Source organism: Dipodomys spectabilis, unplaced genomic scaffold, assembly GCF_019054845.1.
Source record: "Dipodomys spectabilis isolate Male_0828 unplaced genomic scaffold, ASM1905484v1 ptg000071l, whole genome shotgun sequence".
Classification (NCBI taxonomy): Eukaryota; Metazoa; Chordata; class Mammalia; order Rodentia; family Heteromyidae; genus Dipodomys; species Dipodomys spectabilis.
In genome coordinates this window covers 7,004,855-7,027,775 of record NW_024870748.1, presented here as the reverse complement: position 1 = coordinate 7,027,775, position 22,921 = coordinate 7,004,855, and the positions used below count along the sequence as shown (strand labels likewise).

General features: G+C 42.3%; 1 protein-coding gene across 2 annotated transcripts; it reads right to left on the bottom strand.

Moving 5' to 3' along the window:
- Positions 1 to 795: 795 nt before the first annotated feature.
- On the bottom strand, positions 796 to 22,680 carry Utp14a (UTP14A small subunit processome component). Of its 2 annotated transcripts, none has more exons than XM_042682423.1 (15): positions 22,588 to 22,680; positions 21,506 to 21,581; positions 20,505 to 20,575; positions 19,574 to 19,638; positions 17,279 to 17,421; positions 16,264 to 16,419; positions 9,746 to 9,865; positions 9,553 to 9,647; positions 8,841 to 8,964; positions 8,679 to 8,756; positions 7,205 to 7,604; positions 4,128 to 4,552; positions 2,964 to 3,157; positions 2,744 to 2,843; positions 796 to 1,209 (listed from the first exon to the last, which is right to left on the bottom strand). In XM_042682423.1, exons 1-15 carry the CDS (start codon positions 22,635 to 22,637, stop codon positions 943 to 945), a joined length of 2,364 nt encoding a protein of 787 aa, XP_042538357.1. In that variant the 5' UTR covers positions 22,638 to 22,680; the 3' UTR covers positions 796 to 942. The 2 variants fall into 2 exon arrangements, with proteins under 2 accessions (XP_042538357.1, XP_042538358.1); XM_042682424.1 differs by having other exon boundaries at positions 4,128 to 4,534.
- Between the last annotated feature and the right edge of the window lie 241 nt (positions 22,681 to 22,921).

The window sequence follows — 22,921 nt, the reverse complement described above, 5'->3', positions numbered from 1 at the left end:
AGGGCTGTTTGTGTGACCCTTTAAGACAGAAAACAAAGTCTCCTGGGTGTTATGTCCTTTTGGAAGATACTGGAATTTCCTTGTTAGGCATCTTAGCTACATACAGGGGAATCTTTCCATACATTTTTTTTTGTAGTGCTGGGGATGAAACTCCAAATGCTCTACTACTACTGAGCCCTCCATTCGTTTCTTGAGATACAAAGAAAGGCAAGCTCCTCAGAGTTGAGCCCATATTAACCCAAGTACTGCTTGAATTAACTATATAGTTTGAATTCGGTGAGGAGTTAGTCTTGAGTTAGGAAGGAAAGGAAACAGGTTTACTTTTGGAACTGCATCTACTGTATATGAAAAGGAAAAATAAAGCCTACCTCATTAGAGGTGAAAGAATGTGAAAACGATATTCCAGACAGCAACTTGAACTTGCTGAAAAGCTCACAAATGCAGAGAGATGAGTATATCTAGTCATGACACTGGAACTTAGGCTTCAGAACCATCTGAATCTTAGGAGCACTCTAGGACAGAACCCTAACTACATGGTTTGTACATCCCATTCTTGTTTCTAGGCTTAGTTTGCTTAAAGTTCACTTCATCACTATTCCTGACATTTATTTATGGTGGATCATGTATGATATGTGACATGTGTAAGAGTAAAATTCCTCCATTCTAAGGTTCTTGGTAAGGAAATGAAATTTCACTCACAAAATACCAACTAGAAGATTGCAAAGCTGGGGCACCCATAGGTGTCTGTCATGAAGAAAATGACTCAACAGGGATGTAACACAGAGCACAGTCAAATTAAATAGATAAAAATGACTTTATTTTTAAAATGTGGCTTAACTACACCATTGTACTAAGTCTGTTTTGAAATTGATCTTATAGCAAAGAGCAACCAAAGATGTCAGGCCTCCCAGTTATGGCCACCAAGATGTCGTTCCTGGCAAATCAATCTGAGTTTTTCTTCAGCTTTTTTTGTTGATGTCTAGAGAGTTGTTTTCCATTGTTCTGTATGACAGAAAGATCGGACTTTGAAGAGCAGTAGCCTACATCTTCTGCCTTTATGGGCTTGATGATATGGCCTGGCTTGGTGATAACTTTGGGAGTGGTCAATTTTTGGACTGCCCTCTGTGTGTTCCACGTGGATCCTATGGGGTTCTGGATAGTCCTTTCGAATTGCTGATGGTGGGTGAATGGATATGGAAGTACCCGGACCTGGAAGGTAAAGAGCGACTTGTTGAGAGGTAGGCCTGGGTATAGTTGCTTACTCAAAGAATACCTCTGTGGATACAGGCCACATTTCAGTGCGACAATCCCAAGAAGGTAAACCTTCTGTGCAGCCAAGAAACCCCAATGTTTCCATCAAACCTTAGGAATCCCAATCTGCTTAAGATGATTTTGGAGTGGAGGAGCTTTAGTTGGATCAGGATGGCCATCACCCCAGTTTTAGTCAATAGTTTTGGAATTAGAGCACTTGAGACCACTCCTGTCTGGGTATAGTTGCTCCAAGACTATTGACCCACAATGAGTATTCCTATAGACTGTGATTATAAAAAGTTCATCTGGAAGCCAGGTGCCAGTGTCTCATGCCTATAACCCTCGCTACTCAGGAGGCTGAGATCTGAAGATTGTAGTATGAAGCCAGCCTGGGCAAAAAGTCCATGAATTCTTATCTCCAATGAACCACCAAGAAGCCAGAAGTGGGGCTGAAGCTATGGCTCAAATGGTACAGCACCAGCCTTGGGGGCAAAAAAGCTGAGGTACAGTGTACAGGCCCTGAATTCAAGTCCCAGGACTGGCAAAAAAATGTTCACTTGGGGGTATTTGTGGATCCTGGTAGATTTTAATCCTTTTATTCTCTGCTCTGTATTCCTTTTTTTGTTTTGAAATTTTAAATGCTAGTACTGGGGCTTGAAATCTGGGCTCTGTACTCTAGTTTCATATTTCCACTTCTGTCTGATGCTTTACCACTTGAGTCACACCTCTTCTTCTGGCTTTTGCTGGTTACTTGGAGATAAGAATCTTACAGACTTCGGAAGTGGCGCTGTAGCTCAAGTGGTAGAGCGCTCGCCTTGAGCTGAAGAGCTGAGGAACAGCGCCCAGGCCCAGAGTTCAAGCCCCACGACCGACCAAAAAAAAAAAAAAAAAAAAAAAGAATCTCACAGACTTGCTTGTCTGGGCTGCCTTGGAAGCACAATTATCAGGTCTCAGCCTCTTGAGTAGCTAGGATTATAGGCCTGAGCTACCAGGGCCCAGCTGCCCTTCAGTATTCTTGCTCAAAGTCTGTCTTGCAGACATCACTATCTTATTAACATATGATACAATTTAAAATCCTTCCACATCTGAAGAGGTACTAGTTCATTTTCATTTTTCTTGATGTGGCTCAAACCTCATGGTTTCTGTTTGAGTACAATATTAACTGTAAATAGAAGTCTGTAGAAAGCTATTTCTTTGGTGAGGCTCATTTATACTAGAATGACCTGGGGTACCAGTTAAAAACACAGATGTGGTATCTTCACCATTGCTTGAAAAGATTCTTTTAGTCTAACCCCTCTTCTCAGTTGTAAGAACAACATAATCAATCTGGAATTGTTGATCTCATAGCCAGACTGCAAAAACAAAAGATTTGATTCAATGGTCAAGATCACACATCCCTCTTGATCATAGATCACTAACTAGACTGACTACTCTTCCCAAGCAACAGTGCCAGGCAGTTAAGTGGGCAGCCAGAGAGCTCTCTAAGTCTTACCTGATGAGCTGCTGCATGGATGTTGCGCTTCTCATTGATAATTACATTTGGCAAATTCTTGTCTTTTCTTGGAGGACCTTCACGGGCTTTAATAAGAAACCTGAAGACAAAACAGTAGGAGTATTAACTATTTATTCAAACTATTTATTCAGGGGGGATACTTAAGATTGAAGCTGGAAAACTCAGAACCCTTCTGACAGATATTTTTCCTTATTCTTACCTGCATCTTTTCTTGGCACTAGGTTTCAGACCTACACCACCCCACTCGCCCCAGCCAGGCAGTGTCAGATCCACGTCCCTTGGCTTATTTGCCTTGACAGCTTCCCTCTTCTCTTTTAAGAACTCTCTGATGACATCATCTCCAGCAAAAGCTTCTTTTATCATCTGCTTTTGGTCTCTGTCCACTTCATCTTCCTAGGAAGAAACAAGAGTGAGAACCATAGCTTGCCTTTGTGGTTCAAGCCAAGTATGTTTGAAATTTTGGGTCATGACATTCTAGCACCCCCTAGGGGCAAGTGCTGAACAGCATCATCTTTCAATACATATCTATCAGTAGTCAATAACACTCTCCTTTCTTTCTCTCTAGGGTAAATATCTTTAGCTCATTATCATATGACACAATTTAAAGCTTTTGGTAGCTGTAGGGTGAGGAAGGCATAGCAGAAAAGCCAAGTGGCCTAGCCTGGGCTTCCTTCCTCAAGCTTGTGTCCTTGAAAAAGCCAGGGTACTTCACCTTAGCAGTTTTAATTCCTTAATTGGGGAGTCCCAGCTCTTCAGTGATCCCACTGAAGAGAACAAAGATACTGGCAATAGCTCAGAAACCCATCTTCTAGTGACCCTGCCTGAAATATAGTAAGAAATTTTTATTGACTGACTCCCTTCTTCCTCGGAAGAAAGTTTTAGTCACCCCCCCCCCAAGGAGATTTTGAGGGCTCATGATTTATTTATTTATTTTTCGTCGGTCGTGGGGCTTGAACTCTGGGCTTGGGTGCTGTCCTTGCGCTCTTGAGCTCAAGGCGAGCCTCTACCGCTTGAGCCACAGTGCCACTTCCGGTTTTCTAGTAGTTTATTGGAGATAAGAGTCTCATGGACTTGCCTGCCCAAGCTGGCTTTGAACCGTGATCCTCAGATCTCAGCCTCCTGAGTAGCTAGGATTACAGGCGTGAGCCACCGGCGCTCCGCTATATATGGGGGCAGGGGGTGTGTCTCAGCTGTACCAACCTATTTGCATCTATTATTAAACTGTCACAGGGACCAGCCCAGACCCATAATATTCTGGATCTCTCAGCTACTGAAATGTGCCCCTAGCAAAACTACTTTCTGTGGGGGATACTTTCTGCAGCTCTGATTTCCCACAATGGCTCATGACCCTGGCTCTGCTCACCAACTCCTCTATAGCTGTGGGAACTGCCAAAGACTTCACAGAAGGAGATTTTGTAGTTAGAAGGTTCTGTAGATCAATCATTTGTTCCTTCTTTCTCTTCTCCTTCGGAGCATCAAGCTGATTACGTGGGGTCCTTTCTATCTGCTCCCTTTCTAATACAGGTCTGGGGAGATCCTTATTTTCAGAATATTCTTCTTTGCCCAACTGTTCTAGTTCTTCCATAGTCTGTACTCTCTCTGGCTTCTGCAGCAATAGGGACTCTTCTTCTTCTGGGGCAGGTTCCTCTCTTTGGACCTGGAGAGTAGCCGCCACTGAATCCACTTTTTGCTTCTGGGATTGATGGTTTTTCTTGTTGAGTTTCTGAGACAATACCCTTAATTCAGATAATACCTCCTGGCAGTTAGAATCTGGGAGGGAAATGAAAACTGTTAAAAAAAAAGGTTTACAAAGTTTCCTGGTTAATGAGAATTTGCTGCCCACCTTCTAGGTGCTGGGTACCACATAAACATTCCAACAAGGACAAACACAGAAGGAAAGATTCTATATGTTGGATTTTCTTGGAGTGTCCATTTACTACTATCTGACAAACAGCAGGCAATGGACTTGCATGCAGGCACCTTGGGTCCTCCTCCTAAGTAACTGCTATATGACTAGGCCTGGGGTTTAATTTCCCTGTCAAATAAATTGTTTGGAAAGACTGTCCTAAATTCCCGTGTGTGGGTGTATTGAACTTTGGGCTTGGGTGCTGTCCCTCAGCTCTTCAGCTTAAGGATAGCATTCTAGCACTTGAGCCACAGAGCCACTTCTGGTTTTCTGAGTGGTTTATTGGAAAGTCTCATGTACTTTCCTGCCTGGGCTGGCTTTGAACTGCAATCCTCAGATCTCAGCCTCCTGAGTAGCTAGGATTACAGGTGTGAGCCACCAGTGCCCGGCCAGACAAACTCTTGACCAAGGTATTCTTTCATCCTAAAGTTCTGAATTTAAAAAATGAAAAGAACTATTTTAACAGGTGGCTTCTGAAAGCAACTTCATTGTAATTTATGCTTCCCTGCCTGTATAAACCTTTTCTAGAAAGGTTTTGTCTTGATTTAAGAATTCCCTTTTCATTTTTTAAAGCAGATTTCATAATCAAGAAGAGACAGAGTAGCTATTTTTATGGTGGATGTTGCTCACATTTTCCAGTCACTGGCAAAATCTGAGCAAATATCTGTAGTCTCAAGAGTCTTGAGGGAAACACGACAGCAATGCACAATACTCCTAAACTGCCCTTTGCAATTACCAAGTTGCCTCCATTCCCAAGTAGAACCTGCTCTCTAGCTTTGGCTTGAAGCCATTGCAGCTCCTTAGATATGGCCTCTGGCCTCAGGACACATGTATGCTTCTTTCTCAAGAATTAAATTTCCTCGTTCATTTTGAATGAGGTCCATGACTTCTTGGGAAATTTTTCTTTTCTCTGTATCAAAGGAAATTCAAATCTATCTTTCATACTTCCATACCACATCTAATAGCTCTATAAATCTGGCTAGATGACTTTTTTCTGGTCCTGGGGCTTGAACTCAGGGCCTGGGCATTTTCCCTTAGTTGGTTTGCTCATAGCTAGGGCTCTACTGCTTGTGCCACAGCTCCACCTTTGAATTTTTTTGTTGATTAATTGGAGATGTGTCTTATGGACTTTCCTATCTGGGCTAGCTTTGAACTGCGATCCTCAGGTCTCAGTCTCCTGAGTAGCTAGGATTACAGGCATGAGCCACCAGCTTAATGACCAGTTTGTTTCTCCTCCCTTTTTAAGAGATGAATTTTTGCCATATTGCCCAGTCTGGCCTTGAACTCCTGGGCTCGTGATCCTCAGGAAGTGACTACTTGTACATGTAAAGCCTTTTACAATACATTCTAATGACAACTTTTTACAATGTAATTAAATCAGAGCTGAGAATCTGTCCACAGCTAGGTGATTTCTACTTGGAGGTAGTTTCCTAAGCAGGCATTACAATGTCCACGTCATCTCTAACCAGCATCAAGGGCATTAACACTGTTCATATTCCTACTATGCATCAGGCTCTAGTTTCAATCCCCAATACTACAATAAACAAATAAATTAAATAATTACTCAAGATAAGGGGTAAAAGTAGCCAGGTGCCAGTGGCTCATGCCTGAAATCCTACTCAGGAGGCTGAGATCTGAGGATCTCGGTTCAAAGCCATCCCGGGCAGGAATGCTTACAAAACTCTTATCTCCAATAAACCACTCAGAAAATCAGAAGTGGTGCTCTGGCTCAAATGGTAGAGCTCTAGCCCCGAGCTGAAGAGCTCAAGGACAGTGCCCAGGCCCAGAGTTTAAGATCCACAACTGACCCAAAAAAGAGGGGGGGGGGGAAGAGCTAAAAAGTCAGGCACTGGTGGTTTACGCCTGTAATCCTAGCTACTCAGGAGGCTAAGATCTGAGGATCTAGGTTCAAAGCCAGCCAGAAAAGAAAAGTCCATGAGACTCTTATGTCCACTTAACCAGCACAAAAGACAGAAGTGGAGTTGTGGCTCAAATGATAGAGTGCAAGCTTTGGGCAGGAAAAAATGGCAAATAAGAGCACAAGGTTCTAATTTCAAGACCTAGTTCTAGCATGCATGCACACATGCATGCACACATGTACACACACACACAATTAGTAGAAAAATCTAACATACACAGACTCTGAGCAGAGTCACAATTCCAAATGCACATATATGAGTCTATTAGTGTGGATTTTCTGATTTACCATACTAACAGATGCACCTGTATATAGGTACCAGGAATGTGAAGTCATCCTACCTGAAGGATAGTTAAGTCTTTCTGAAGACTATGAGCACCCAAGAGCAGAAAATTTATCTGAGCACACTGTAAAACCATGCAGATGAATGCTTATCAAATGTCTTTGAAGAAAAATGGTTCTTATGAATTGAATTTCACATCAGAGACCTAGTACGCTCACTCTTGAAATTCCCCAGAGCCTGATCACTATGCAGCATGTGTGGGTGGACCCTTATTTTTCCCTCAGTCTATCTCTAGCAAAATGAAGTTGTCCCTTCCATTTAGTCATAGCTCACCTTTTGTTTCTTGGCTGTCCACTGGCTTAGCATTGTGGTTGAGCTCAGATCTTTTTCTAAGGGATCTCTTTTCCTCAAATTCTTGCAACAAAACTTCTTCCTCTTCGACTGGTCTTTCATCTTCATCACTTTCAGAAAACTCATGGGCCACAGGCTCAGGCAGCTGTTCAGGGTCCTCAGGGTCCGCCTGGATTTCCCCCTCTTTTGCATCACCATTGCATTTCCTGAACATCCAGGGATTTGTGCCACCCCCATTCATCTGTACTTCATTCACTGCATCAGGGACAAGGGGTTCTTCCTCTTCTGCTTCTCCCTCCTCTCCCTCACTCTCAGATATGACTTGGAGTTTCTGTGTTAGTTCTTTATTCTTAGCCAATTGTTCTTGCATAGCTTGGCGAGCCTGGAGAAGGGAGTCACAACATGAGAGCATTGTTATTAGTTACCACACCACCTTTCCTGGTCCATTTCTCATAGCTGCCATGTTTCCATTCAACTTGATGGAAGTATTTCTTACTGGTTATCTAGTATTTAAACTCCACATATAACACTGTGTTAGTAGCTATGGAATAAAACAGAAGACAAATTCTTTGTCCTCAAGGAATCAATACTGAAACATAATTCATAAGAGCTATTTTCTCCTTCTACTGGATTTGCTTTCAGTGCTCTTTCCCTTTCAACATTTTTTCCTGATACCTTTTTATTTTTATTTATTTTATTTTTAAAAAGCTGGTCCTGGACACCGGGTGCTGGTGGCTCACACCTGTAATCCTAGCTACTCAGGAGGCTGAGATTTCAGGATCATGATTCAAAGCCAGCCTGGGCAGGAAAGTCGTGAGACTCTTATCTCCAATAAACCACTAGAAAACCAGAAGTGGTGCTGTGGCTCAAGTGGTAGAGCACTCCCTTGAGCTGAAGAGCTTAGGGACAGCGCTCAGGCCCAGAGTTCAAGCCCCATGACTGACAAAAAAAAAAGCTGGTCTTGGGGCTTGAACTTAGGGCCTGGGTGCTGTCCCTGAGCTTCTTTTGCTCAAGACTAGCACTCTACCACGTTGAGCCACAGCTCCACTTCTATTTTTCCAGTGGTTAATTGTAGAGAAGAGTCTCTCCTGAGCAAGCTTTGAACCATGATCTTCAGATCCTCAGCCTCCTGAGTAGTTAGCATTACAAGTCTGAGCCACCAGCACTTGGCTATTTTTATTTTTGTAATAATAATAATTATTATTATTATGTTGTACAAAGAGGTTACAATTCCTAAGTAAGGTTATGAGTACAATGCTTGTTGGTCAATGCACCCCTTCCTTTGTTCCTAATGTCTTTTAAGATTCTTTGCTTTTCATTCATGCTCTTTGTTCATTCACTCTTTGTTTTTCATTCACGGCTCTTCCTCAACTCTGCTTCCTCTAGCATACTCATAAACTGATTTTCCTTTGTTCCCTCCAATTCCATCTCTTTTTTCACCTTGGTGATCGCTTACCTCTAGGTCATATTTGGCCATAATAGCCTTTGATTTGGCCCATTTCCCACTGTTCTGGTGTTTAAGGCTCATTCGTTCCTGAAAAGGAAGGACAGAATTAGATCTTTAGGGCCTTCCAGGGCAAATTGGTTCAAAGGTGTGGTAAATAAGAAGCAACCTTACCATCATTCTGGCCTTTTCAATTTTTTCCAGTTCTTCCAGTGCAGCATTTGGATCTACTTTCTGCAGTTGTTCAAAGTCTTTTAGAGCTTTCTTAGCCTTTCCTTTCTTCACAATTTTGTGATATCTATAGAGTAACAGGAGGAGGAGGGAAGAGCTTAGGGATTTAGCTGAAGCACTGATGTCACATGCAAAGGTTTCCATACTATCCGAGGGTTTTCCTTATGCAGGGGCCAGAATGGATCACAGAGCTAGCTGACGGCAGAGAGCCACTGTGGTACCTGAGAAGGCTGCCAGGAATCTCTCAGATCCTGCATCCATCCAGCCCCCAGGGGCCGACTTCTGCAAAGCAAAGTATTCCCTTTACCTCCACAGCTCAAGGGAGGAATAGAACACATTTCAAAAAGGCAAAAAAGCAGGAAAGAAGCCCTGCTGGCTCCACCAGCTGTAGATTCAGAGCTCATTCTGCAGAACCACTCCATGATGCCTTGGAGGGAAAGAAAGTAGCTGAACAGTCCTTTTTTGTGGCAAAGTCAAGCATGAAAGCAAGAGCTACAGAGGGCATTACTGAAGTAGGCAAAAAAAAAAGTGTGTGATGTTGGTTTAGGAAAAACAGGCTAGTCATTCCTACTTGGGACCTCTTCCATTCCAAAGACCAAAGAGTTCATGATTAACCACATCATTTTCTTCCATCAGAATTCCAAGGCTTCCTTACTTTTTACTTTTGATTTTCTTCTCTCTTCGAGCCCTGGCCTCATAGTAGGACTGCAGAGCTCGTGCCCTTTGAAGCTCTGCTCGGCGCATCTTAGCCTACAATGAATGACATTTACAGTGACTCCTGGACTTGAGGACAAATGCAAGGAGAAGCATAGCATGCCTGGGGCTGTCAAAGCACCTATGATACTTACCTCTTCCAGGCTCATGGCTTTGAGGGAAGCTTTTTCCATGGGAGTCAGTAAAGGGTCTGTCACTGGCTGCTTGTTCTTATTGAGGAGGTTAAAAACTTCCTGCTCCAGGGGAGTTGTTGCCTTAAGGAGGTAACAAAACATTCTAAATCTTAATCCACACTCTTTAAGTTATCTCTCTCTCTTTATATGTGTGTGTGTGTGTGTGTGTGTGTGTGTGTGTGTGTGTATGTATACACACACATATATGTATATATATATATATATATATATATTCCTATAGCTGTCTAATTCATTAAGCCACAATTAAAATCTCTAGCTGCATAGAATTGGTTACTTCACAAAGATAAAGGGGTCCCAGTCTAGCTAGTCAGAGGTACAGGCAAAAGCTTATTTTATGGTGGTAAAAAAATTCTGGTCAGGTGCTGGTAGCTCACACCTATAATCCTAGCCATTCAGGAGGCTGAGATCTGAGGATTGTGGTTCAAAGCCAGTCCAGGCAGGAAAGTCTGTAAGACTCTTATCTCCAATTAACCACCAGAAAACCGGAAGTGTTGCTGTGGCTTAAGTGGTAGATTGCTAGTCTTGAGCTGAAGAGCTGAGGGGACAGCATCCATGCCCAGAGTTCAAGCCCCATGACCGACCGCCCGACAGACAGACCACAGACCGACAGACTGACAGACAGACCAACAGACAGACAGACAGACACACACACACACACACACACACACACACACACACACAAACAAGAGATAACTTCAGCTGGAAAGCTCAGGCCAGTTTCCAATATTACTGAGGGAGAAATGACTCTGTGTTCAAGTTATCAATGTATATACAATAGAATTGAATTCTCTTTAAGAACCTAAGCAGGATGCTCTTCAGATAAAAACTGGAGCCGGGCACTGGTGGCTCACGCCTGTAATCCTTGCTACTCAGGAGGCTGAGATCTGAGGATTGTGGTTCAAAGCCAGCCTGGGCAGGAAAGTCCATGAAACTCTTATCTCCAATTAACCACAAGAAAACAGTAAGAGGCGCTGTGGCTCAAGTGGTAGAGCACTTGTTTTGAGCTGAAGAGCTCAGGGACAGTGCCCAGGACCAGAGGTCAAGTCCCATAACTAAAAAAATACAAAAAGCAAAAAACAAAAAAAAAGATAAAAGCTGGCAGGACAGAGAAACAGTAGTACAAGATTGTCAAAGTTTTAAAGTCCAAATATTCTCTACTTAATGTGTGTGTGTGTGTATGTATCTCCAACTAAAAAAGTTGGAAGTGGCTCAAGGGGTAGAGTGCTAGCCTTGAGCGAAAAAGCTAAAGGACAGCACCCAGATTCTGAGTTCAAGCCTCAGTATTGGCACAAAAAAGTAAATGAAAGAATATTTCTAGTTGGGAGTGATGACTCATGTTTTGAATCCTAGCTATTCAAGAGGTTGAGACTTGGGCTGGGAAGATGGCTCAGTGGTAGAGCACTTGCCTTGCATGCCTGAGGCCCTGGGTTCGATTCCTCAGCACCACATAAGCAAAATGAAAAAAGCCAGAAGTGGCACTGTGGCTCAAGTGGTAGAGCGCTAGCCTTGAGGTGAAGAGCTGAGGGATAGTGCCCAGGACCAGAGTTCAGGCCCCACGCCTGGACCCAAAAAAAAAAAAAAAAAAAAAGAGGTTGAGACTTGGGGATTGTGGTTCAAAGCAGACTGAACAGACAAGTGCTTAAGACACTTATCACCAATTAACTGGCAAAAAGCCAGAAATACAGGCATGGGGCAACAGTCATGAGTGAAAAAGCTGAGTGTGAGGCCCTGAGTTCAAGCCCCAGTACCAGCACACAAAAGAAGAATATTACTAAAGGGCAGGGTAGTTAGATCTTAAAAACATTATTTACTGGGGCTGGGAGTGTGGCTTAGTGGTAGACTGCTTGCCTAGCATGCATGAAGTCCTGGGTTTGATTCCTCAGTACCACATAAACAGAAAAGGTCAGAAGTGGTGCTGTGGCTCAAGTGGTAGAGTGCTGGCCTTGAGCAAAAGAAGGTTAGGGACAGTGCGTAGGCCCTGAGTTCAAACTGCAAGACTGGCAAAAAACAAAAAACAAAACAAAAAACAACCCACTATTTACCAATGATGAACTTGGAAACTGATCTGCAATGATGTCTCAGAGAGCAATCCCAACATTTTATTTACTTTTTATTGAGACAGGATTTTACTACATCACCTAGGCTGGTCTTGATGCTTCCTGCTTTAGCCTCACAAGTGCTAAGATAACAGGTATGTACCCAGCTCCCAACCATTTAAAACCAGAGGTAACTCTTATGAACTATGTATAGGTGTTGATATTATTAATTACTGATGAAAAGAAACAAGAAAAACACATGTCATTTTTAGATGCATCCCACTAGTTATTTACTTCATGGCAGGGTATGTGCTTTACCTTAACAAATATGACCTTCATATATAATTAGCCTGCTTCCCACCAGTTCAACTATAACTATTCATTTTCTAAGTTTGGCTACAATTCCTCCATTTCCACTCAATTGTGCATGCTAGGTGGTATTTATATGTATGAAATGAATGAACTGTGGACCAGTTATTTCACATGTCAACAAAAAGCCCCATTTGCTGCTTGATTGACATTGTGAAGATGGCTAAAATAATCAGGCCAATTATACCATTGTCCACCCTGACAAGGTACAAAGACAGTCCTAGGCAACCGAGCCACTTTCAAACCTCACACACATATTATGTGTGGTTTTCTTCAATAGCCATATATATCACGATCAGTATTAAACTTACAAATATCTGGAAAATGCGTAAGCACACATCATCACATGTTACACAGTACTATTGATTTAACCATAAACCTATTTTATTGAATTGTAAAGGTACATGTTCTTCCATTTTTAGTATTTGCAGTAGTGATCAATCACAGGCTACAAAATGATTTATATTACCATGTTGTAATCCCCCTTCAATTCAGTTCAATTTACCAACACTTATTGATTGTAGTTACATTCCAGGCACTTGTGTGGGGTGCTAGGAATACACAATTAATTAACATAGTTCCTGTCCTCAGAGCTCATAGTTTTTCATAGTGAAGAGACATACATGCTACCACATTAAATGGGCTAAATATTATTTTATAGGAGTAAGCACAAAAGAACCATTAATTCTGATGAGAAGGAAGGTGGGTTAGATGGGTAAGAGAACTGACCTTTTGAATTAGGCATTGAGGTTTAAGTACAATTCTTTCAGGTGGGGGAAAAGTCCATAGGTAAGCATAATCAAAAACATAGGTATTCAGGAAATGAGTGGTATAACTGTGTATTGTCCTCTAAGTGGACCGTCTTTGATGGAGTTTTTTTTTTTTTTTTGTCGGTCCTGGGCACTGTCCTTCAGCTCTTCAGCTCAAGGCTAGTGCTCTACCATTTGCGCTACAGTGCCACTTCTGGACTTTTCTGCTTATGTGGTGCTAAAGAATCGAACCCAGGGCCTCACGCATGCAAGGCAAGTAGTCTACCACTGAGCCACCTTCCCATCCCACAGTTTTTAATGGATTTTAAGTACGAGAGTGATAATCAGTTTTGGGTTTCAGAAAAAAAAAAATCCTGACTACTGTCAAAAAAGAAAAACATAGGAAAGGCTAGGGCCTCAGCTGGGGTAGGGAAAATGAAAATATAGAGAGGAAACAGGCATCTAGGAGCCATAATGGAATTTACAAGAGTAGGCCACTGTGTGGGCTAAGCAGGGGGCAGTGAACAGAACATGTAGAAACCAGAAAGCTGACATCTTCAACTGAAGTGGCCTGAGTAGAGTTAAGCTATTAACTGAGTTATAGACTGAGTCTGGGGAAAGGAAATATGAAGCTCAGTTTGAACTGTGCAAAGTGTAAGGTGCACATGGGAGACCCAGGTGACACCTGTTAGTCACATGGACTATGAAACTGAAGCTCAGAGGGGATTAAGAGAAGCAGCCAACTCATGAAGTTTACAGAGCAGGAGAGATGACAAGTAGCACTGGAGACTAGCTCTTCCCAAAGTACAATCCTCATTAGATTAAAAAAGAGATTTACTTCATTTTGTAAAAGCTTAAATTTTAACATGTTTTTGAGGCAGAATCTTGCTCTATGTCTTATTCTGGTCTTGAATTTGAGATACTCTGGCCTTATCTCCTTAGGGGTAGGATTACAGGCATGCACTATATGATGCCCAACTCTTTTTTTTTTGGTGGCAGTCTGGGGCCCGTGCACTGACCCTGAGCACTTTTATTTCTTTTGCTTACCACTTGAGCCAAAACTCCAATTCCAGACTTTTTGATGGTTAACTACAGATAAGAGTCTCACATACTTTCCTGCCTGGGCTAGCTTTTAACCACAATCCTCAGATCTGAGCCTCCTGAGTAGCTGGGATTACAGGCATAAGCCAACAGTGCTCAGCCATGTTTTATTTTGTTTTAGTTTTTGCTGTGGGGCTTGAATTCTGGGCTTGGGCACTGCCCCTCAGCTCTTCAGCTCAAAGCTAGCACTCTACCACTTGAGCCACAGCACCACTTCCAGCTTTATCTGCTTATGTGGTGCTGAGGAATCGAACCCAGGGCCTCATGCATTCAAGGCAAGCACTCTACCACTGAGCCCCCACGTTTTATTTTTGAATCCTGAAAATTATATTACCTCTTAAATTTTTTTCTCCTAAAGTCTCCCTTCATCCTGCAGCCATACTATATACCTGATCTTTGTTTCATGTGGGAAAGGAAGCACCCTAGAAAGAGAATTGAGGTGACTTCAAAAACAACATCAGAGCCTGGTACCTGTGGTTCATGCCTGTAATCCTAGCTAATCAGGAGGCTGAGATCTGAGATCCTCAGATGGTTTGAAGCCAGCTGGGGAAGGAAACCCATGAGACTCTTATCTCCAATCACCAGAAAACCAGAAGTGGCTTGTGGCTCCAAGTGTTAGAGCTGTACCCTTGAGCGGAAAAAGCCCAGGGACAGCACCCAGGCTCTGATTTCAAGCCCCATGACTGACAAAACAAAAACACCGCACCAGAATACAGAACTTATTCCCTTGTAAACAACTTATTTGCTCAAATTTTAGTAGCAAGTAACTTTAGTTAACTCAATGACATGACATAAAAAGACTATCATTTCTGGATTTTTTGAAAGAGATTTTTTTTGAAGGAGAAAGAGATGTATTCATTCATGTTTTAGGCATTGTTGTATCTGACTATTTCTCTTTAAGACAAATCATCCCAGGTAAGGATACTAGCGGTATACTTGAAAATTAGCCTAGAAATTGTAAGCAGTTGTTCATAGACTCAGTAATGGTGAATTTAGGATTACTAACTTTTAATTGTGTCAAGAGCTTAACTACTATTCCACCCCCAAACCATCATTTGCAACCACCATAATTTATTTTAATAAAGATATTTCAACACCATCACAGTGGAAAGAATAATAAGGAGATTTGGCAACATCATACTCACCAGACTAAAAGACTTGCAATTACTCTTTTTTCTAAAAGGATAAAAACTTTATCAAGAGCCAGTGTCTGAGGGACTGGGAATGTGGCATAGTGGTAGTGTGCTTGCCTAGTATGCATGAAGTCCTGGGTTTGATTCCTAAATACCCCATAAACAGAAAAAGCTGGAAGTGGTGCCGTGGCTCAAGTGGTAGAGCGCTACCTTTGAACAAAAAAAAAGCTCAGAGACAGTGCCCAGGCCCTGAGTTCAAGCCCCATGACTGGCAAAAAAATAGTCAGTGTTTGAGAAACCTAGTTCTAAAATAGTACTTTTGCACCGTAAAGCTTAGATTAGTCACTTGCTGAAGTTGTAGCCTTTACCATCAATGTTATATTTTGGTGTTGGATTCTTTTATAAGCCAACTGTGGGTTCTCTTGTTCATTTATCCTCACTGGGGCCTCATCAATGCTACTAAGTTTCTGATTTTCTAAGGATGAAAAATGTGAGTAAATGATTTTTTAAAAAAGTAATGGAAGTGCTGGTGGCTCATACCTATAATCCTAGCTACTCAGGAGATTGAGATATGAGTTCAAGCCCCACAACTAACAAAGTAAGGGAGGCATAGCTCAAGAGGTAGAATGCTAGTTGGGCAAGATGAGTAAGAGTTGAGGTAGCAAAACAAAAACAAAAGAACTAGAGAAGGGCTGGAGGGATGGACTAAATGGTAGTGCTTATTCAGTAAAAACAAGACTGCCAAAAACAAAACAAAACACCAAAAAACAAAAGCCTAGGGGCCTACAAGAAAAGAAGGCTGGGGGTATAGCTCCATAGGTAGAGTACCTGTGTAGCATGTGTAAGTTGCTGAGCACAATCCCCAGCACCACAACAAAACAAATCGAGTGTATAAGGAAGAATTTACGACGAATCATAAACACCTTGCTACACCCTTTCTTCTCTCTCTGACTACAAAATTGACTGTAACTGGCATTTAGGTTTAACCTGTTTATTCAAATGACATGAAAGTTCAGACAACTCTGAATTGTGTGATCTTACCCTGGAACGTTACATTTTGTTGTACTTACCTTCCAGCCATGGAATGCATGCTCAATCGGAACATAGGCTGGTGGCTCCTTCTCCATTGGAAAAACTAGCTGTTCTGCTTGTCGGTTGTTCAGAACGATGGGATCCCATTTGGAGAGGATTTGTGAGGTTTTATTGAATGCTACTTCTCTGTGGATCTAAAGCAGGCAAGGTACATAAAAGGGCCAGGATTATGATAAAAATAAAAGGATTAATAAAAAAAATTAAGAGACAATGTTTGTTAAAGGGTCAGGATGCTAGAGATAGACAATTATTTCAAGACTGCAACTACCCCTATAGAGTATTTTTTGATTTTGCTCATGGTAGGAGACCACCATTCCTCCTCTTTCCATTTGTTTTTGTTGGGGGAGTCCGGGGGGGGGAGGGGAGGTCCAGTATTGGGCCTGAACTCTGGGCCTGGGCACTGTCCCTCAGCTCTTCAGCTCAAGGCTAGCGCTCAAGTGGTAGAGCCACTTCCGGCTTTTTTTCTATTTGCTTATGTGGTGCTGAGGAATCGAACCCAGGGCCTCAGGCATGCAAGGCAAGTGTTCTGCCACTGAGCCACCTTCCCAGTCCCTCCTCTTTCCATTTTTATAACCTTCCCTAAACTCATGTGTGTATGTGTGTGCAAAAAGGTTCTCACTATGTAGCTCAAGATGGCCTGAACTCTCTATGACCTGAATTAGCCTTCTCAGTGCTGGGATTGTAGCAGCCCCCTCCCTCTTTTCCTCTCCCTCCCCCTTCCTCTCCCTCTCTCTCTCCCCCCCTCTCATCCTGGGGCTTGAACTCAATGTCTGGGTGCTAGCTGCTCAAGGTTAGCATTCTACCACTTGAGTCATAGGTCTGCTTCCAGCTTCTTTGGAGCAATTTATTGGAGATAAGAGTCATGGATTTTCCAACCCAGGCTGGCTTTGAACTGTGATCCTCACATTGCAGCATCCTGAGTGGCTAGGATTACAGGTGTGAGCCACTGTGCCCAACGAATTTCCTTTTAATGGACCACTTTCCATAACTTACCCGTTCAGCCTCTTCTTTGTTAAGGGGTAATTCTAGAGTCTTCTTTGATTTGACTCTATTCAGTTGCTTTTTTACAGTATCCAATGAGGATGAAGCCTTAGCAGGACCAAGCAGATCTGAAAGGGCCAGCTTTTCTCCTGATCCTGTGGGAAGGCCAAACCTTATGATCAGATTCAGAAGACTAGCGCTCAATATAACATAGGGATTAGCCTTAGTAGAAAATGCTGGCAGACTGGCAAATGTGCATAGAATGATTCTCTTATTTCAATCTCCTATTCATAATTATAGCAATACCGTAACACTCATATGTACCCAAATGTGTTAGGGAAATAGGAGAGAGGAGAAAAATATTTACTCCAAATATAGTAATTTTTCCCCCAGTCCTGGCGCTTGAACTCAAGGCTTAGGCACTGTCCCTGAGCTGCTTTTGTTCAAGGCTAGTGCTCTATCACTTGAGCCACAGCAACACTTCTGAATTTTTCTGTTCATGTGATGCTGAGGAATCGAACCCAGGGCTTCATGCCTGCTAGGCAAGCACTCTACACTAGCCATATTCCTAGCCACTTTCTTTGTTTGTCAGTCATGGGGCTTGAACTCTGGGCCTGGTACTCTTTTGCTCAAGGCTAGCACTCCACCATTTAGAGCCATAGTGCCATTTCCAGTTTTCTGGTGGTTAATTGGAGAGAAGATTCTCACAGACTTGCCAGGTGCCGGTGGTTCATGCCTGTAATCCTAGCTACTCAGGAGGCTGAGATCTGAAGATCATGGTTCAAAGATAGCCCAGGCAGAAAAGTCAGTGAGATTCTGATCTTCAATAAACCACTAAAAAACTGGAAGTGGCGCTGTGGCTCAAGAGATAGAATACTCGCCATGAGCTGAAGAGTGCAGGGACAGTGCCCAGGCCCAGAGTTCAAGCCCCATGACCAACCAAAAAAAAAAATAATAATAAAGATAAATAAAAATAAAATAAGATTCTCACAGACTTTCCTACCTAGGCTGGCTTTGAACCGTGATACTCAGATCTCAGCCTTCTGAGTAGCTAGGATTGCAGGTATGAGCCACTGGTGCCCAGCAGTAATGTACATTCCCCTGACTTTTTTGCTTCTATTCTTGCCCCACTGTAATTCATTGTGTAATCAAAATAATCTTTGGAAAATGTATCACGGCAGGTCGTGATTCTGCTGAAAATCCTTCAATGGCTCCCCATTATACTTGGAATCTCATCAATGTAAAAGACATAGCTTTGTGAGATTCTGTTCCCATTCACCTCTAGTCATTGCACTGTACTATTGGCATACTTGCCTATTCCCAGTCTTCCAATATGTTTCTTCTTTAAAATGCTTCTAGCAGGTGTTGCTTTGTGTGGAATGCTCCCTCCATCTTTACAAGATTATATTTTGTTTTTTAGAAAAAAAAAGTCTAAAGAAGCTAATTCAGCAAGTGATTGTATCATTGTTACAATTTTCAATTCTGTCCCTCCTCCACTAGAATGTAAGGTGTATGGTAATAATGTATTTTTTTCACCAGCTACATTGGTACATATAGAAGAACAAATAAAAAAGAAACAGAACGATCAGCTTGTAATACATTGTTACCTACTCTGGAAGGTTACTACAAATTCATTCCAAGGTGTTGACGTTGTGAATAAGATGGAGATGTTTGGCATCTAGACTCAATATCAGTTTAAAATGCCAACCCTGCCACTCATTAGAGCATGTATTTTCAGCAGGCATCATATTGTCTCTTTACCCAAGAGATAGAAAAGTAGCTGTTTAGACACATAGACACTACAAAATTTTGTGTACTTCCTAGGTTCAGCTTGTGTTCAACATGATCTTTCTCCTTAGGTAGAGATTTTCTGGAGGGGAAGACAACGGAGTTAAAATGTCTAATAAGGCTCCCCAAAGGAACAGTAAAGAGTGGAGAAACATCATACTATGTAAATAACTTTGAATATGCAATCTTACTTCTCTGAGCACCAGCTGAAGAGAATATCTGCCTGTCCTAACTTAGTATTATTATACCTGAAATAAATGAATGAAACTGTGAACACTGAAGAGCTAAGCAAATAAGTAAGCTAGTAAGAGGCAGCTATTTCCAGTCATGTCCCTCGATCCCGTATCTATCTCATGAAGCTTCTTAGGGGACTTTGAGCAAAACTTTTAAGCTTTCCTCTAGAAACAGAGGAAACTGAATGATGTCTGACCACCCTTCCTAATCCACTCTCACAGGCAAGCATTTATGGTATAATACAGAATTATACAAGCGTCATGCACAGATCTTTGTTCAACTTACCTTTGGAAGTGACATTGAACTCTGACACCTTCAAACTAGCTTCAGATCTCTCAGTCAACTTCCACCTGAATTAGGCAAAATAATATAATAGAAATGGACATCTCTTACAGGGAAACCAAATAGCAGCCTCACTCTGCAGTGTTGGGGATGGAATACAGGGCCTTGTGCATGCTAGCCAGGTACTGAGATACAACACTGATCCAATCTTTCTTTTTTCAAAACCAGCATTAGTTTTTATATGTAATTTTCTTCAAGGGTCAATTTTTATCATAAAGCAACGAATACATCTGTTCATAACATGTACTTGGCAGTCTAACCCACATCTTATTTTTTGAGGCAGACTCAGACCCTCAAAAGCACAAGGTAATAAATGGTAAGCTTAATGGAAGATGCATTGGACTTGAAATCTAGCACACCTGAATTTTTTTTTTGGGGGGGGGGTCAGTATGGGGCTTGAACTCTGGGCCCGGGCACTGTCCCTGAGCTCTTCAGCTCAAAGCTAGCACTTTACCACTTGAGCTACAGCGCCACTTCTGGCTTTCTGGTGGTTAATTGGAGATAAGTCTCACAGACTTTCCTGCCTGGGCTGGCTTTGAACCGTGATGCTTAGATCTCAGCTTCCAGAGTAGCTAGGATTACAGGCATGAGCCACTGGCACCCAGCTTATACACCTGAATTTGAATCCTGGTTTTGCCACTTAAGATCTGGATGGCCATAGGGATACTTCAATTAGTTTCTCTAATGAGGATAAGTAGTGCCTACTCAATGCTTCAAAATAAGATAACAGCTAGTAACAATTATATATAATGCTTACTATATGCTGGGCACTAGTGTTAGGGTCTTTACACTAGGGACTGGATAAATGTTAATTGCAGAGAAGCCTCATGGAATCAGTCAGTTATAAACTTGTGCAAACGAATGGGAGTGTTACCTATTAGTTCCATTAAGGGAACTGATTGTTTCCAGAAGCTTTTGATGCTTTCTCTCTCCATCACCATCCTCCTAGACACAGAAAAGAAAAATCAGCAGAATGAAGAGGATGGGGAAAGGACAACTTTTCCACTTAAATTCTTTTTTTGTCAGTGGAGAACTGGGGAATCAGAGTTCCCATTTATAAACACTCTAACCCAAGCTAAAGAACTGCTTCAAAATTCCAATATCCTTACTATAGAGAACATAGATCTTGCTAAGCTTGTGAATTAATGTGCCTCTCCCTTGTTTGAGGGAAAAGGGCTTTAAAAATGTTTCTAAATAGAATGAATAATGTGACTTGAAAAAGAAACCCTGCTACATCACATAAATCATAGCCATGAATATATAAGTGGCTTTTTCTTTTTTTTTTTCTTTTTTGTTTTTTGGTCCAGTTGTGGGGCCTGAACTCTGGGCCTGGGCGCTGTCCCTCAGCTCTTCAGCTCAAGGTGAGCGCTCTACCACTTGAGCCACAGCGCCACTTCTGGCTTTTTTCTTTTTGCTTATGTGGTGCTGAGGAATCGAACCCAGGGCCTCATGCATGCAAGGCAAGCGCTCTACCACTGAGCCACCTTCCCAGCCCATAAGTGGCTTTTTCTAAGAGGAAAACATCTATCATAGGGGAGAAAGACGAACAACAAAAATACTACTAGGCAAGCATTAAAAAACCTAGCTTTTCCTTGTTATCAAATAGGTGCTATGTGTCCTCCCACACACAATTTAGTTTTGTCAGCAGAATACATTCTACATTCTGAAGCACCTTACCTAATATCTATCTATCTAGCTATCTATCTCTCTATCTCAGTAACTCTATCTCATAACTCTCTACAGAAATACAGACTTGAGAAATCATAAAATGAGGATCATGTATTATGGTATTATAAACTATACCGAAGTAACTCAATACAGTGTGATTGTAACTGTTTATATAGTCCCCAGATTCCCAAGGCACTCATCACTTACCTCATCTTCACTGGCACTCAAAGGGTGGTTGCTTGGCAAATCCACCAATTCTTCCTGCTGACTTAAAGCAAGAAGGCTGTTGTAAAAAGGTAACAGTGTGATTATTAGCATTTGAAATAACTCTTATCTTATTTAAACAATTACATCTTCGGTTCTCTGCACAGAATAGCTCTATCCTCAGGAAAGCGAACACCTTTAGAAATTTGTCAAGCTGTTAAACTTAGATAGAAGTCAGGCATCACCTTCATGTTAAATAGTAATTGGTAGTCGCCATACAAAAGATAATGAAAACGAAGTTAACACTCCTAAGTGATTCTCAGTGCATTTCCCATAGATCTCTAGGAGGCTGTAAAAAAATGGCCTTAGGCAAAGTAGAAGACAGTATTGCTGGCCCTGAGACAAGGCAGTGTCACGATTAGTATTTCTATTTCTGTACCTACTATACCCCTTAAACACTTAGATTAGGTGCAGCCTACCTGAAATGGTCATTTCATCACCCGTTCCCAGAAATAGGGGAATGGTTAAAAGTAGCGGAGTGAACCATCTTTCCTGGGGCTTGGCTGTTAAAAGTAGATGCTGAAGCAAGGAGATTGGTGCTCAGAAAAAATTCCTGAGTCTACCAAGACTTCACAGCATAAACAGCTATTTACAGAACAAACATGACCAAACTGATTACATTTACTTTCCCTATTGAAGAGAACATAGGAAACATTACAGGAGAAAAATTGGGATGTATTGTGACTCCAATACAGCTCCTGCGCGACCAGTGCTGGTGGCTCAAGCTGGTCCCGCAGAGGCAGAAAAAAGGGGTCACGTGACTTAGAAAGTGAAACATTTTTAACTTCACTTCAGTAGCAGAGCCATCACCAGGACCAAAAAGGATGCGACTAAAAGGCTGATGAGTAGAGGGAACAGAATAAACAATATTAAAGGGCTTTAAATGCTGGATAGCAGCAATAATACATAGTGGCCAGATCGTGGGAAGGGAACGATTGCTGTTTCCTAAGAGGGACTTCTACTTCTCAAAAGCCAGGGAATTCGGCCCCCGGGACCCTGAATCACCCTGCCCTTTTTGCCCTTACCCCTCGGCAGCCTGGGTCACGTTCATCGCAGTAGCCTGCTTCTCACACATGGGCAAAGGGCGGAAGCCAAAAGGAAACCAGTTTCTGGGCAGGCCGCAAAGCAATTTCTGGTTCCGCCAATCGTGTACGACAAACGCGTCATTTCCGCTTCACACAAGGCAAGTAGCAGACTGGAGTCACTTCGGGAGGGGCCTGCAGTAAACCGAGTAGGCTTAGGGCTGAAGTTGCAAGGCCTGTCAGCAGGCGGGACTTGCTGTCCCCACCCACCTAGCCACTGTAGCGCGCTCGCCGCCTGACTGCCAACCTCCTGGTCCCTGCTTTCCGTGTGGCCCAG